The following is a 15,418-nucleotide window of genomic DNA, read 5'->3' on the forward strand; positions in this document are numbered from 1 at the left end:
TACCTTTTGAAATTGAATGCAATGTTTAGAATAATTTTTCTGGGAGTACCTTTGCTAACCCCCCCCCCCTCCCCCCCGCCCCCCCCCCCCACCACCACCACCACCAAAGCTCAGTTCTGTGTGACAAGATACTTGGAGTATTAAGGAACTGATATTTCCTCATCTATTCAGAACATTTTAGAAATTGCTTCCTAAGAGTACATTTATCCATATCATCAGTGGAATATTTATTGTGAGGACTTTGCTTCTTCCTCTCATGTTCTTCCTTTTTTGTTGGGGAGATATTTAAATTTTGTTGTGCATGGTACAGTGTCCACCCTCATCAACTTAACTTTAACTGTTTGCCAGGATGTTCCATTGATAGCTTCCTAAGTATGCAAGAGAACTGCTGTGAAGTTGGTAAGTATGGAGAGGTACTGACAGAGGAGAAGCCGTAAGAATGAAGAATGAGTTGTCAGTTCTGCCTCGATAGTTCAGTCAGTAAGACTATTGCCTATGAAAGACAAGATTCTGGATAGGTTCCAGTCTGGCACACAGCTTTAATCTGCCAGGAACTTTCAAAGTAGCACTCACTCTCCCGCAGAGTAAAAAACTCATTCTGTTTGCATATAACTTTTTCCACAATTACTTTACATGTGCACCTCTTAGAACTGAGTGTCCAGTTCAAGTGACAGGATTGGTTCACACTTCAGTTCAGGTTGTGGCGTAAAGTACTCTTCTTTTTGTGTTTTTTCAGATAGACTAAAACTCAGGGAAAGCATCTTGTAATAGATTTGTTTTCACAGTCGTTATGGACTCTGAAGACCTTAGCCCAGAGGAAGATGCACCAGCAACACCTCCACCACCCGTGATGGTAGAAAAGGTGAAGCCAAGCAAAACATTGCCGCGGCCCAAGCTGAAGCGTCCCAAAATTTTGCACCGCCGCCGAGTGAAGACTGCCAACACGACCATGTCAGCAACTGGTGGCAAAGATTGGGGTGAAAGATGTGTTGACGTATTTGAAGTAATGGCACAGATTGGTGAAGGGACATATGGCCAGGTGTACAAGGCAAGAGACAGGAGATCAGGTATGTTCGCTATTGTAATTTTCTGTGCTGAAATGTTAGTCCTGTAACAATATGTAGCTATTAATTGTAAGCTATGAAATTATATTCTAGTTTGTGCATTTTAAAAAATAATTGTTATCTTCCTCTTTTTCTCTCTCTGTCTTTCATGTGTAAGTCTGTTGCTGGTTGACTCTCCATTCTTACCAATGCTGATTTGTTATCTTGTAAATTTTTTTTAAAATTTTTGTCCTCAAAATAACAAATTTGTTTTTCATATGTGTGTGCCTTAAAACTGATTTATCTAAAATAGTGTAAAAACATTTAATTTGTCTACAACAAAAGAAAAAATGAAAAAGGAAAATTGGCTAATGCTATACGTTATTTACTACGATTACAACATTTTGTGTATTTTAAGAAGTTTTGGACAAAAGGCAGCCGTGGAAATAAACAGATTACACAGACTTGTAGTATCGTGCACTGCTTAAAGAAAAATTTATTCCTATGTGATGAATACATATACTGTATATTTTTTTTATTTTTATAGGTGACTTAGTTGCATTAAAGAAAGTGCGACTTGAGAACGAGAAAGAAGGTTTTCCTATCACAGCTGTCAGAGAAATTAAAATTTTACGTCAGCTCAATCATAAAAACATAGTTAATCTCAGAGAGATTGTTACTGACAAACAAGATGCCCTGGATTTCAGGAAGGTATATGCATGCAAATGTGTTTAGAAGAATTTTTAAAAATATAGATACTCTGGGGTTTTCTTTTAAAACTAATTTGTGATTGGGTAGTACTAAATCTGTCATTCAAAAGTAATCATCTTACATCTGTTTTAATGTCACTTTTCTCTTCCTCTGAATGAATGTTGCATGCTTTTAAGTAGTGTTATTTGTATCAGTGACACACTGCATGAAATCATACTAATCTGTATTGTTCATTTTTTCCCTATGCTGATTTGTGTGAAATATTATTGCAAAATGCCACATGATATATGCTATGAAAACAGATACTATATTGTGCAGAATTCAGTAAATACTCACAAACATATATTATAAACTATTGGAACTCATAATTTATACACATACCCACAGTTGTGAGAGAACTACATTTTATTTTACTTCCAGCTTTGGTTTTTCAGACCATTTTCAGGCTCAAACCTCATAACACTGTCCTGTGTTCACTTTATGATTTCCGGACAGGTTCTTCAAGTCAATCAGTGTCAAACATTCCTTAAATCCCATATGAACAAAAATACACTAGATATATTTAATGGGTGGCATGAATTACACATATTTAAAAATACATTTGTAATTGTCCTGACAACATATATTATCTAAAAGTAATGCTATTTAATCTGCTGTTATACACCAGTTGTGTTCTAGTTTTCATTCAGAAAGAAGTGCTACAGATCAGATAATATCACTCATGACCTGCATAAAAGAAGGCTTTCAAAAGAACTTTAAAAAATCATTTGGTTTATAGATGATGCAGTTTGGAGACGTGGCTACAAACTCATTAAAATAACCCCATACAGGAAAGAAGTCCAACTAATTAATAATATGATTGCTGGATGGTTATCCCGGATCATGCTAGGCAACAGGATATGCTCTTCAAAGATGCTAAATGATGGACAACCTTGGGGATCTGTCCTTGCCCTACTCCTGTACATATCCAGTGTGATTGAAACTAGATCTCATAAGCTTGGATATGCTAATGACTGTTTGCAGGCAGTGAGACATATAAATTTTGAAGAAGCAGAAGCCATCTTAACATCTAATCTGGTGATAATGGGAACATACTTTCGGAGATGGAGACTAAAACCGAATGCCACCAAGAAAGAGATGACTTGCTTTCATTTGTGCAACAGCCCATTGAATGGGCAGCTCCTAGTGTATTTTGGTGACAGACTACTTCACCACAATCTACACCCAGAATGCCTACGGGCTATGTTGGCCTGGACACTGTCCTACAAGAAGCATCTGGAAAACACCACTGTGAAGATATGGGCTATGAACATCATCCTACATAAGCTGTTTGGAACAACCCAGCGTTTCTGCTGTTGAAACCCTTTACACTTCAGCACTTGGACTGATATACTCTACTGCGGAATTTGGCGCTCCTGTGTGGCTTAGTAGTGCGCACACACACACACACACACACACACACACACACACACACACACATATGCACACACACTCTATGCACAACTGAACAATGCTGTGAGTATTATCAGTGGTACACTAAGATCAACCTCCCTGTTGGATGTCTGTGTATATTGAGCCACATTCCACCCTCTGGGTCTTGACGAAAAGTGACTCTACTCCATGAGTTTAAACACATACAAGGCAACCTGCAACTCCTCCATCAAGACACAGTTTTTGTAGAAAGCAACTGTCTTTGACCAAGAAAACCATCCATAAAAACAGCCATGGAGCTGTACACATCTCAGTTAAACTTAACAGGCTCATAGATATGAGATTGGGCAAAGGCTTGTCCTCCACATTGCCAGAACTTGCCCTGCATGAGAAAGAAGCACCCCTGCCTTTCACCACCCACACACAACATGGATAATGTTCAACAGAATATGCACCAATCGTGGCAGAAGCATTTACTCTCTTCACAGGTGGTTTAAGGCTTAATCCGTAAAATGAGATTTTGGAACAGGCATGCAAACTGTTCGTCACATTGCTATAGAATGTCCCAACAGGGCCTATCATGGATCTTTCAATGATTTCCTGATGTCAACGAATGGAGCAACTGACTGTATTAAAAATGTAGATGTTTGTTTGTCAATTACTTGTTACTGTGTGTAGTATATTTAATATTGTGCTTAGAAACCATACAGTAAGTAAAAGAAATGAATAAATAGATATGTTTTGTCATGCCTCATGAATATTCGGGAGAGTGTAGAATGTTCATGAGAAGTGACCGAACATTATTCACCCACAACAGCCACCTAGATGGCATGACTTTTTGACAGTGTGTGTTATGTTGGGCAATTACAAAGGTATTGTCAAATGTATATGTAGTTCATGTTGCCCACTAAAAGTATGTAGGGTAAAGTTTTTGTTCAAATGTGATTTTAAGGAACTTTTGGTATAGATTGACAGGATAGACATGTTTTCAGATCATAAAGTGAATATACTTATGTGCACTGTGGTGGTGATTTTGTACCTAAATATGATCTGAAAGACTGCAGCAGTTTGGAAAGTAAATGGAACTCACCTAGCAACTGTCAGGGTGTCTGTATGAGTCTCATGCAGACTTGCAACCTGGCATAAATAAGTTGTATTGCTACACTGAAGTGTTTTCAGCTTCTGTTAATAAACATTGATTGCAGTATAGCTTTAAGGACAGTTCTATGTCATCAATAACAACCTGTCTTGTTGTAGCCAAAGTTTTAAAATTATGAATATTGGATGATATGAATTGCATACAATTGTATAAATCAAACAATGGAAATCCAAGATGGAGTGTAACAATATTATGAGAAGGAAAGTTGCTATTCACCTTACAGCGGAGATGCTGAGTCGCAGATAGGCACAACAAAAAGACTCTCACAATTATAGCTTTCGGCCATTGAGGCCTTTGTCAGCAATAGGCAGACACGCGCACGCACACGCACACATGCGCCCAACTGCAGTCTCAGGCAACTGAAATCACACTGCAAGCAGCAGCACTGGTGGATGATGGGAGTGGCGACTGGGTAGGGGTTAGGAGGAGACTGGAGCAGGTAGGGGGAGGGATAGTATGGTGGGGGTGGTGGACAGCAAGGTGCTGCAGGTTAGACTGAGGGCAGGGTACAGGTGAGGAGGGTGAGGGGGGCGAAGTTGCGGAAAAGGAGAGAAATAAAAAGACTGGGTGTGGTGGTCGAATGATGGCTGTGTAGTGCTGGAATGGAAACGGGAGGGGCTGGACGGGTGAGGACAGTGACTAACAAAGGTTGAGGCCAGGAGGGTTACGGGCACTTAAGATGTATTGTTGTATAAAGTAGGATGTATGATAGTATAAGCTGAATTCTGGATGATTTTCAGAAATAAGTTTACTTCCCAGTTTGAATGCAAACCAGAAATATTTGAGTGATTTTCGCAATTCAAATATGTTGTTAGAAATTTAAAATTTTATGCATATTTCATGGGAGTTCTGTCATTGCTTTTCAGGATAAGGGATCATTCTACCTCGTTTTTGAGTATATGGACCATGATTTAATGGGTCTTCTGGAGTCTGGTATGGTTGACTTTAATGAGGCCCATAATGCTTCCATAATGAAGCAACTACTCGATGGTCTGAATTACTGTCACAAGAAGAATTTTCTACACAGAGATATAAAGTGTAGCAACATTCTTATGAATAACAGGTAATTACATTAGCTAAAAGTACTTGGAGAAAGTAAAACTGTTGTCATGAAATGATTTAGATGAGAGGAAAAGTAATTTAGTTTGATTGTACATAAATTATTTGTACTTTTAGGGGTGAAGTGAAGTTAGCAGACTTTGGTTTGGCAAGATTGTATAATGCTGATGATCGGAAAAGGCCCTACACAAATAAAGTTATTACACTGTGGTACAGACCGCCAGAGTTACTTCTGGGTGAAGAGCGATATGGACCTGCAATTGATGTGTGGAGCTGTGGCTGTATTCTTGGTGAACTCTTTGCAAAGAAACCCATGTTTCAGGTATGATTATACAAATTGCGCATTGGAATTGCCAGATCTTATGACTTAATTTTGAACATCAGTTTGCATGTTGTGAAATGTAGTTGTAAATGCTGAAATTTGTTTAATTATTGTAAGCAATGGTGTATTGTCTAATTGTGCAATTCTTTCCTTAATGATTGAAGTTGCTTGTGGACACTTAATTACCTCAAAGTATGGATGGTATTACAGTATACTTCTGATTATTCATGGTAACATGGTAATGTGGGGGAGAGGAGGCACAAATAATCAAAAAACATGAATAATACAGATGTTTTCAAACATCTATTCTGTGTTCAAAAGTTTATTCAAGTTCTGTGCATAGGTACCGTAGGTGTGTTTATTTCTTAAAATAGTCTGTGATATTGGTCTGCTTCTGAGAGGAGTTGACATTTCTTTGTGCAGTAATAATGTCATTATACTGAACCCCATCCGTGACCCAAATAATGTAGAAGAGTATAGACACATTGCTATGTGGTACAATGACTGACAAGGTCACTGTCTTCATCCCCACTTTCACATTCCTCTATATTTTATTGTGAAGCAGCAGCTACAAGTTCAGTGTCACTTATGTAGTGGAAGCTGGGTTCATCCGCATTGATCTTCAGCCACTTATTCAAATTTACTTCATTGACATATTCGGAGCCATTTAAACTGCCTGTCAGATTCATTATTTGTACAGTTGCTGTTATTCGTCACTAAAACCTTTAAAATCACTTTCTTGTACACCTGAAAGAATTTTCTCTATGATCAAAATAGTGTATGTGGCTTGACTTCCTGCCAGGCATCAGAAATCCCTTATATGCCATCTAGAATTGTCAACTTCTTCCAGAACGCCACATAATTAATAATAATAATAATAATAATAATAATAATAATAATAATAATAATAATAATAACAACAACAACAACCCCGTGGAAGCCCGGGAAAAGAATAGGCCTTCGGTATGTTCTGCCAGTCGTAAAAGGCAACGAAAAGAACAAACCACTAATAGGGCTAACCCCCATTTTAGTGTGATTAGTTGGTTCAGGACAGAACTAAAGAAGCTTCGGACAAGTGCCGTCATGGTTGGGGACGACACTTGAACCCTATGTTCGCCCACAATGGTAACGACACTGCTAGCCAACTGGAAAATGATTTAAATCCAAATAGAGGTGGTTCGCAGGATATGCTTCCTGCAACCACCCTAGAAGGAAAACAAAGGCAGAGGATGAGATGGTCAGATGAAGTTAATTGACACCTCATGTTCTGTTATTACCAAGCAACAAACCTAGGAACCAACACAACTGGATACAGATCACAAGTATACACAACATTTATTACCAGATACCCAGAATTAAAATTTTTAACAGAACAACGTCTAGCTGATCAGATCCGTGTAATAATAAAAAATAACAGGATACCCCAGTCAAAATTAGAAAACATCAAACAACAAGTACAACAAATACTGGAACAAAATAATGTGCAATCAGAAGAAGAAGAAAATACAGTAATGGACTCAAGCATCCCAGAGCAAACAAACAAAGAACAACACGCATCAATTAAACAATCAGAGGAAAACGAAATCTTAAGCCAGCCACCAGAACAAGCACAAATAGAACACGAAGTGACACACATGTTAGATATAGAAAAAAAATTCAGCTGACATATATAGAATACAAAGACACAAATACAGACATTAGACCACTCTTGCATAGACCGCCAAATAACCCACAAGTCAAAACAACAATAAAAACTATCAACACAATCATACACAACAAAATAAACGAAAACACAACTATGGAAGAGTTACAACTACTGGTTTATATAGGAGCACTCACTACACTAAATATACACACTAGGCAGAGATCAGAACCAACCAACACACAGAAGAAACCCACAAAACCAGCATGGCAACACAGGCTACAGATCAGAATAGAAAAACTGAGAAAAGACATCGGATAGCTAACACAATTTATAAGAAATGAAATATCAGACAAAAAACGAAAAAGGTTAGGTAAAATCTCACAACAAGAAACGATAGAGCAATTAGATGAAAAGAAGCAGAAATTACAAGCATTAGCCAAACGACTTGGAGTCATGACTCCTTACCCTCTCCCTTAAAACCCACATCCTTTCGTCTTTCCCTCTCCTTCCCCCTTTTTTCTGATGAAGCAACCGTTTGTTGCGAAAGCTTGAATTTTGTGTGTATGTTTGTGTTTGTTTGTGTGTGTATCGACCTGCCAGCGCTTTTGTTTGGTAAGTCTCATCATCTTTCTTTTTAGATATATTTTTCCCACGTGGAATGTTTCCCTCTATTATATTCATATCATTAAATTATTTAACAGTTACATTGCAGACCCATACACATTCCCTGATACACTTACACATGGAATAACTTAACTGAAACCTAAAGATCAAGCAGACACAGCAAACCCAGCTAAATATCGCCCCATAACATGCCTACCAACAATATACAAAATATTAACTTCAGTCATTACACAGAAATTAATGACACATACAACACAGAACAAAATTATAAATGAAGAATAAAAAGGCTGTTGCAAAGGAGCACGAGGATGTAAAGAGTAACTGATAATAGATGCAGATGTGACATATCAAGCTAAAACTAAACAAGGGTCGCTAAACTACGCATACATTGGCTACCAAAAAGCTTTTGATAGTGTACCCCACTCATGGTTACTACAAATATTGGAAATATACAAAGTAGATCCTAAATTGATACAGTTCCTAAACATAGTAATGAAAAATTGGAAAACCACACTTAATATCCAAACAAATTCAAATAATATCACATCACGGCCAATACAGATTAAGCGTGGAACATACCAAGGAGACTCATTAAGTCCTTTCTGGTTCTGCCTTGCTCTGAACCCACTATCCAACATGCTAAATAATACAAATTGTGGATACAATATTACTGGAACATACCCACACAAAATCACACATTTGCTATACATGGATGATCTAAAACTACTGGCAGCAACAAATCAACAACTCAATCAATTACTAAAGATAACAGAAGTATTCAGCAATGATATAAGTATGGCTGTTGGAACAGACAAATGTAAGAAAAATAGCATAGTCAAGGGAAAACACACTAAACAAGATTATTACATATTGGATAACCACAGCGACTGCATAGAAGCGATGGAAAAAACATATGCCTATAAATATCTTGGGTACAGACAAAAAATAGGAATAGATAATACAAATATTAAAGAAGAACTAAAAGAAAAATGTAGACAAAGACTAACAAAAACACTGAAAACAGAATTGACAGCAAGAAACAGGACAAAAGCTATAAATACTTATGCTATACCAATATTGACCTACTCACTTGGAGTAGTGAAATGGAGTAACACAGACCTAGAAGCACTCAATACATTTACACGATCACAATGCCACAAATATAGAATACATCACATACATTCAGCAACAGAAAGATTCACATTAGCAGAAAGGAAGGAGGAAGGGGATTTAGTGACATAAAAAACCTACATAATGGACAGGTATACAATTCAAGAAAATTCTTTCTAGAACGAGCAGAAACTAGAAAAATACACAAAGCAATCACTCATATAAATACATTGGCTACACCACTGCAATTTCATAACTGCTTGTACAACCCTTTAGATCACATAACATCAACAGATATGAAGAAAGTAAATTGGAAAAAGTAAACACTACATGGCAAGTACCCGTATCATCTAACACAGCCACACATCGATCAAGAAGCATCCAACACATGGCTAACAAAAGGCAATATATACACTGAGACGGAAGGATTCATGATTGCAGTACAGGATCAAACAATAAACACCAGATATTACAGCAAGCATATTATTAAAGATCCCAATACCACAACAGATAAATGCAGACTTTGCAAACAACAAATAGAAACATAGAACACATCACAAGCGGGTGTACAATACTAGCAAATACAGAATACCCCAGAAGACATGACAATGTAGCAAAAATAATACATCAACAGCTTGCCTTACAACATAAACTTTTAAAACAACATGTTCCCACATACAAGTATGCAGCACAAAATGTACTGGAGAATGATGAATACAAATTATACTGGAACAGAACCATTATAACAGATAAAACAACACCACATAACAAACCTGACATCATACTCACCAATAAAAAGAAGAAATTAACACAACTAATCGAAATATCCATACCCAATACAACAAATATACAAAAGAAAACAGGAGAAAAAATTGAAAAATACGTCCAAATGGCTGAGGAAGTCGAGGACATGTGCCATCAGGATAAAGTTGACATTATACCAATTATACTATCAACTACAGGAGTCTTACCACACAATATCCACCAGTACATCAATGCAACACAGCTACATCCAAACTTATATATACAACTACAGAAATCCGTAATTATTGATACATGTTCAGTTACCCTAAAGTTACTAAATGCAATATAACATATACCGTACAGTTAAAAGGAAGTCACGCTTGATCAAGGTCCGCATCACTTTCCATTTTTGACCAGACATAACGTCTGAGAAAAGCAAGAACAATAATAATAATAATAATCGTTGGTCCATTGGCTGTATAATGGTAGTCATGTTATGAGCTAAAAACTTAGTTTTAATGAGATGACATCAGATAAGAGAATCCTCTCATAGAGATGTGAAGGAACATTATCAAGCAATGGACCGGCCAACTGTGGCAATCTTTTCTTTTCTAGAAATCACCAAACTTGTAGTACAAAACGTTTGTCGAACCAGTTTTTGAAAATTTCAGTGACCATTTGTGCTCTTTTTTTATTTGTTATTACGAACAGGGAGATCCTTAGCTGTGATATCCTTGAATACTTGCGGGTTTATTTGGCTTTCCAATCACTAGTAGTTGCACCTTTTGGTTTCCAGAAGCATTAGCGGTGCACAAAATTGTAATGTGTTCTTTAGACGACTTATATCCAGGAACACAAACTTCACTCTTAAAATGAAGAGTTCTGGTGGTAGACATTTCCAATACAGACCGCTTTAGTCTGCATTATAAATTTGGTCTGATTTGAAATTCTCTTGTTCCTAAAATTTCCGGAACCATTCCTGAAACTAATCGGCTGCCGCAACATTTGAACTAAGCCACTCTCCTTGCCCAGTAAGTTCGTGAAACTTCACTCTGGATAACCGTCTAGCTGAGTGTTAAATTCTCCCTCTAATAACTTTAGACCTTCATGAAAAAATTTAGCTTTTGTGGCACACATTGCACTGAAACAATCACATTTCCTGGCAAAATCTTGTGTTCTCTGCTTATTCTCTGGAATGTCCTGAACGATCTGCATACCAGTGCAGTAATCAGCACTCAGTTTTGCAGCAGTTTCTCCCTTCTCAAATCTTTCAGTTAAGTCTTAAGTTTTATTTTAATCTCATCACTTATTTTTTTCATTTCTCCTTCAGCGCTTTTTACAGATTTCTCTTCACTTGCTTTGTGGTCATGTACATGGCCATTAACATCAGAAAACAGAGTTTGTTTTCAGTTTACACGGAACAAGGTGGCCGATAACAATGAAGATGGTGCACTGTTGTCATTGTTTAAACAATGGAAATAGCCTTATTGTCATGCAGTAGGTTGTTTATTGCTTTTTACTAAAGAAAAACATGCCACATTTTTTAAGATGTGTGAATAATCTGCAAACCAGATACTTCGCACATGAATAATCTGGAATCCACTGCATTTGCAAAAATGTTGAGAATTTGATGAGTAGTCAGTCTCGAACAATGAAAGCAAAAATTGTTTTCATATTGAGAGATAGGCAAAAGAACAAAGTGTTTCTTCATACTCAGTTTCCGCTTTCTTCAAGTCTCTCCTCTCTCACTTTTTCCCTTTTAAAAGTAAGTGGTGTGAGGTACCCAGAGTTGTTACGTATGTTGATTTCAGTTTGTAGGGTTTGAAATATTGGCTTCTGTTGTTTAACTATGAATTATATAATTACAGGAAAACTGATGCAATATTTAATTTTTCATTTTTGATTAAATAGAATTTTTGTGTGTGTAGGGGAATGTGGAGCTGATGCAGCTGGACATTATCTCTAGACTTTGTGGTACACCAACACCAGCTGTGTGGCCCTCTGTAATAAAATTACCATTGTGGCATACACTGAAGCCGAAAAAACCACACATGCGGCGTTTGCGTGAAGAGTATGAAATGTTTATGCCCGCATCGGCCCTTGATCTGCTAGATAAGATGCTTAGACTTGACCCTGAGAAGAGAATCACAGCTGAAGAGGCTCTCAAATCAACATGGCTGAAGAATGTGTGCCCTGAAAAGTGAGTTAAAATGTCTAATTTTGCATTCTAATTAATGTAACAAAATGTGAGATATATGCCTGCTTCTCTCTCTCTCTCTCTCTCTCTCTCTCCCTCCCCCTCCCCCTCCCCTCCCCCTCCCCCTCCCCCATTCCCCCCCCTCCCCTCCTCCCCCCACCCCCTTCTTTCTTTGTTGTATTTTAATTCGTTGAATTAGAAGAGAAACTACAAATTTATGAAGGTTTGTGCATTCTGTTTTAACTGATTGCAGACAAGTATGGCTTACATTTTAAATTTTTTGTTATACCTGCCATACATTTTAATATTGATGATTTGTATAGCAGAGCAGTTAGCTCGTATTTTTCTGAGCACAGTGATAAGCTGGCCATGTATCTATATTTGTTTCCTTTTGTATTTGTTCTTTGTCTTAAAGTATTTATTATGGGCAGCCCAAAGTTGGGTTTGTGTGCCAAGGAATAATTTTAATACACATTTTAAATAGCTTTTTATAGCTATTTATTATTAATTACTTGTTATACCTATATTTTTCTCATAATATTTTGCTCTGAATATTAGAAATACCACCTTTAGGTCTTCAGAATCTATATACTCATTGTAATTGTCAGTTTGTATACACTGCACCCTGTGTTGATGTAGCAAAGATCCTCTTGAGTGTAGAAAAGTGTTCATACTGGATTGCTACTCTGTAGGTAATAGCACAGCACTCTTCTATATATATTTTACCATTATTGACTGGGGAGCTGTCTGTTGAGTCCCATGCTACAATTTTAGAATTAAATAAATGTAAGTGATAAATGTCATAACAGGGACTACAATTCTGTTTCAGAATGCCAGTGCCTGAACTACCTACGTGGCAAGATTGCCATGAATTGTGGAGCAAAAAGCGAAGACGACAGCTGCGTGAACAGCAAGAATCTCTTCAGAATTTGCCCCCTGGTAAACCTTCTACCTTGAAAGAAAAGACTTCGAGTAATAAATCTTTTGAGGAGAGCTTTGAAATGGGAGGGTAAGTATGGTTCAGTGTCTGCGAACCCATTTTCTTTCCTGATATATTGTGGGCATTACATTTTGTCATGTTAAATGCAGTTGAAAGAAAAGAACTGTATACAACAATTGTAAAGTTGTCAAAGTGCTGTAATTTTGGATTTTAGTTTTCATTGCAAAATAGTAAAGTTTTTTATTTTCAATGTTCATTTTGTCACCAAATTTATGATTTTCTTTTATTTAATTTTCTATTCAATTAGATGTTGTTAAACTGAGAAACTGTTGGCTGATATGCTTACAGATCTGCCAACTGTACCCCTTCGAAGCAGGCAATGTCTGACAGGTAATTAAAATTGTAAATAACTTAACTGTGGGTTCTAATTAATGGCTGTAATGGGAAATACTTTCTGTTTTGTATGTGTGCTAATTTATGTAGGTTTGTGCAAGAGTTGTCCAGTTAATATGTGGATTGATTTCATTTCATAGTAAACTTTGTGGGTACAATGATTGAAATGGTATCTTTCTTTACAGTGTAGATAAAAATTATAGCATTATTTCCAACGATCTCAATAGCACTTCGAGCTGTTCATGTTGTTCTTTGCATTGGTCCTAAGAAATTCTAATTGATAAAGTGCTAATTATATACTATCTTAATGTGAGGCAACACTTTTCATGTAATTTCTTGTTTATGTATAGTTAACTCTTAAACAGTGGTCTTGTCGCAACAGAATAGATGCTGTGTTGAAATGCACCACTCACATTAGTGCACTGATTGCAAATTATGGGTGATGGCAAGCTTTATTCAATTCATTTGAATAGTTGTATAACATCTTTAATTCGTTGGAGTTACAAGATTTTTAAACAATTTAGTAGAGAGAAGCTTAACAGCTAAACATAATATTCTTGCTGTCTGAAGTCTTTTTGATCACAGGCATATACATTAACAACAACATTTTGTGATTTCATTTAATTGAAGATATAGTTTCATCTGCCTACTACCCAGTGGGTGAAATTAACTGCAAGATTTGATTCAGCTGATTTCCTTGCTGATACGTACTACTGTCATAGGTCTGAAAAACATTGTAGTCAGCTCATCATTGTTCACCCAAACTGTGCTTTCCTTGTCATCAGTATGTAGTGTGCCCTTGTTGCATTCCCAAATTCTAGAGTTGTATGATCCACTTCAGGTCAGTTCCTGCCCTAGTTCACAGTGTGAACTTGTCAGTAACAACTACATTTAATTCGGTATAAATACTATTCTAAATAAATCTTTGTTACTGCTGTAAAGAAAAGTGCTGTTCAAAATGAAACTTAAATTAGAAAAGATAGAAACAATGTGCTTGCAGGACAGCACATTCAGACACTAACACATGTACAGGTTTTAGAAAACAGTAGTTCCTTTGATTGACAGTGAAAGGAAGAGGGTGTCTGCATGTGGACATACCACGAGAATAAGTTTAATACTGTTGCATGAAGTGACATGGACACTTACTGGCTTGTTCTATATGTACATAGGCTTGTACATGGTTCTCACTCATTCATTACAGACATTCTGTCCCTATTTGATACAGATCATGTAACTGTCTCCAAATGTCTGCTGGTGTGTTGATATGTATGTTACATGTGCTGCAACATGTTGCATAGAAGTTATCTGAACTTTGCTTGATAACGACTAAAAATTCAAAGTTTGTTAATAGCATGTAAATTTGAAAACTGTGGCGCTTATAATGGTCAACATTTTCCTTTGAAAAATATGTTGAGGCTCTGGACTCATGTGCAAACAAAATTATTAAGAGGATAGGCTGGAAAAAATTTGGCTGACAAAGGTCAGATGGAAATCTACCCAAGATGCAAGCTGGAGTGAGTCCTGCTGTGCCTGCCTTGCCTGTAAATATCTGTTGTGGTCTGTACTTTCCTCTCTCTCTTTTTCTTTTTGGTTGCTTTTTTTCCAGACTGAGAAGTTGCAGGCTACATGTAATAATTTTTATAGATCACTGGAAATATCCGCATATGTAAAATAGATGCGAATTCTGCCTCAAAATGTGAAAGCATGAAATTAACGAATAGATGTTGTTTCATAGGGAATTGTATGCAGAGGAACTTTATAATAAGAGAGACTTCGAAATAGATTTGTTTTCCGCATGTTAATGTAGAAACCAGTTTTTGGTTACTGGTATTGTACATCATCTGGCGAACCCAGTTTGGAAAGATAATGTGTGTATGAAACTCTTTGCAAAACAAAAAGTGCATGAATGCAACAGTGTATCAATGTGTTTGGTACTCTGGTGTCATGCTAGTTATGGGCAGAGGAATGGTCTATTTGTTATTCAAGCTAACTAAGCTGATACTCAGTGTGGTGTCTGATGGGAATGACTGAAATTGGGAA

General features: G+C 36.9%; 1 protein-coding gene across 7 annotated transcripts in view; it reads left to right on the forward strand.

Annotated features, from left to right (window-relative positions):
- LOC126175748 (cyclin-dependent kinase 12) overlaps positions 1-15,418 on the forward strand; it is a 179,395-nt gene that overhangs the window by 32,365 nt on the left and 131,612 nt on the right. For 6 of the 7 annotated variants that reach the window (XM_049922711.1, XM_049922710.1, XM_049922712.1 and 3 more), the window contains exons 4-10: positions 786-1,067; positions 1,591-1,754; positions 5,211-5,407; positions 5,521-5,725; positions 11,777-12,048; positions 12,875-13,054; positions 13,334-13,375. In XM_049922711.1, coding sequence (XP_049778668.1) covers positions 786-1,067; positions 1,591-1,754; positions 5,211-5,407; positions 5,521-5,725; positions 11,777-12,048; positions 12,875-13,054; positions 13,334-13,375 — 1,342 coding nt within the window. The remainder of the gene's footprint in view (positions 1-785; positions 1,068-1,590; positions 1,755-5,210; positions 5,408-5,520; positions 5,726-11,776; positions 12,049-12,874; positions 13,055-13,333; positions 13,376-15,418) is intronic. The other variant, XM_049922709.1, reaches the window with a different exon arrangement.

Source organism: Schistocerca cancellata, chromosome 3 (genome assembly GCF_023864275.1).
Source record: "Schistocerca cancellata isolate TAMUIC-IGC-003103 chromosome 3, iqSchCanc2.1, whole genome shotgun sequence".
NCBI classification, from domain to species: domain Eukaryota; kingdom Metazoa; phylum Arthropoda; class Insecta; order Orthoptera; family Acrididae; genus Schistocerca; species Schistocerca cancellata.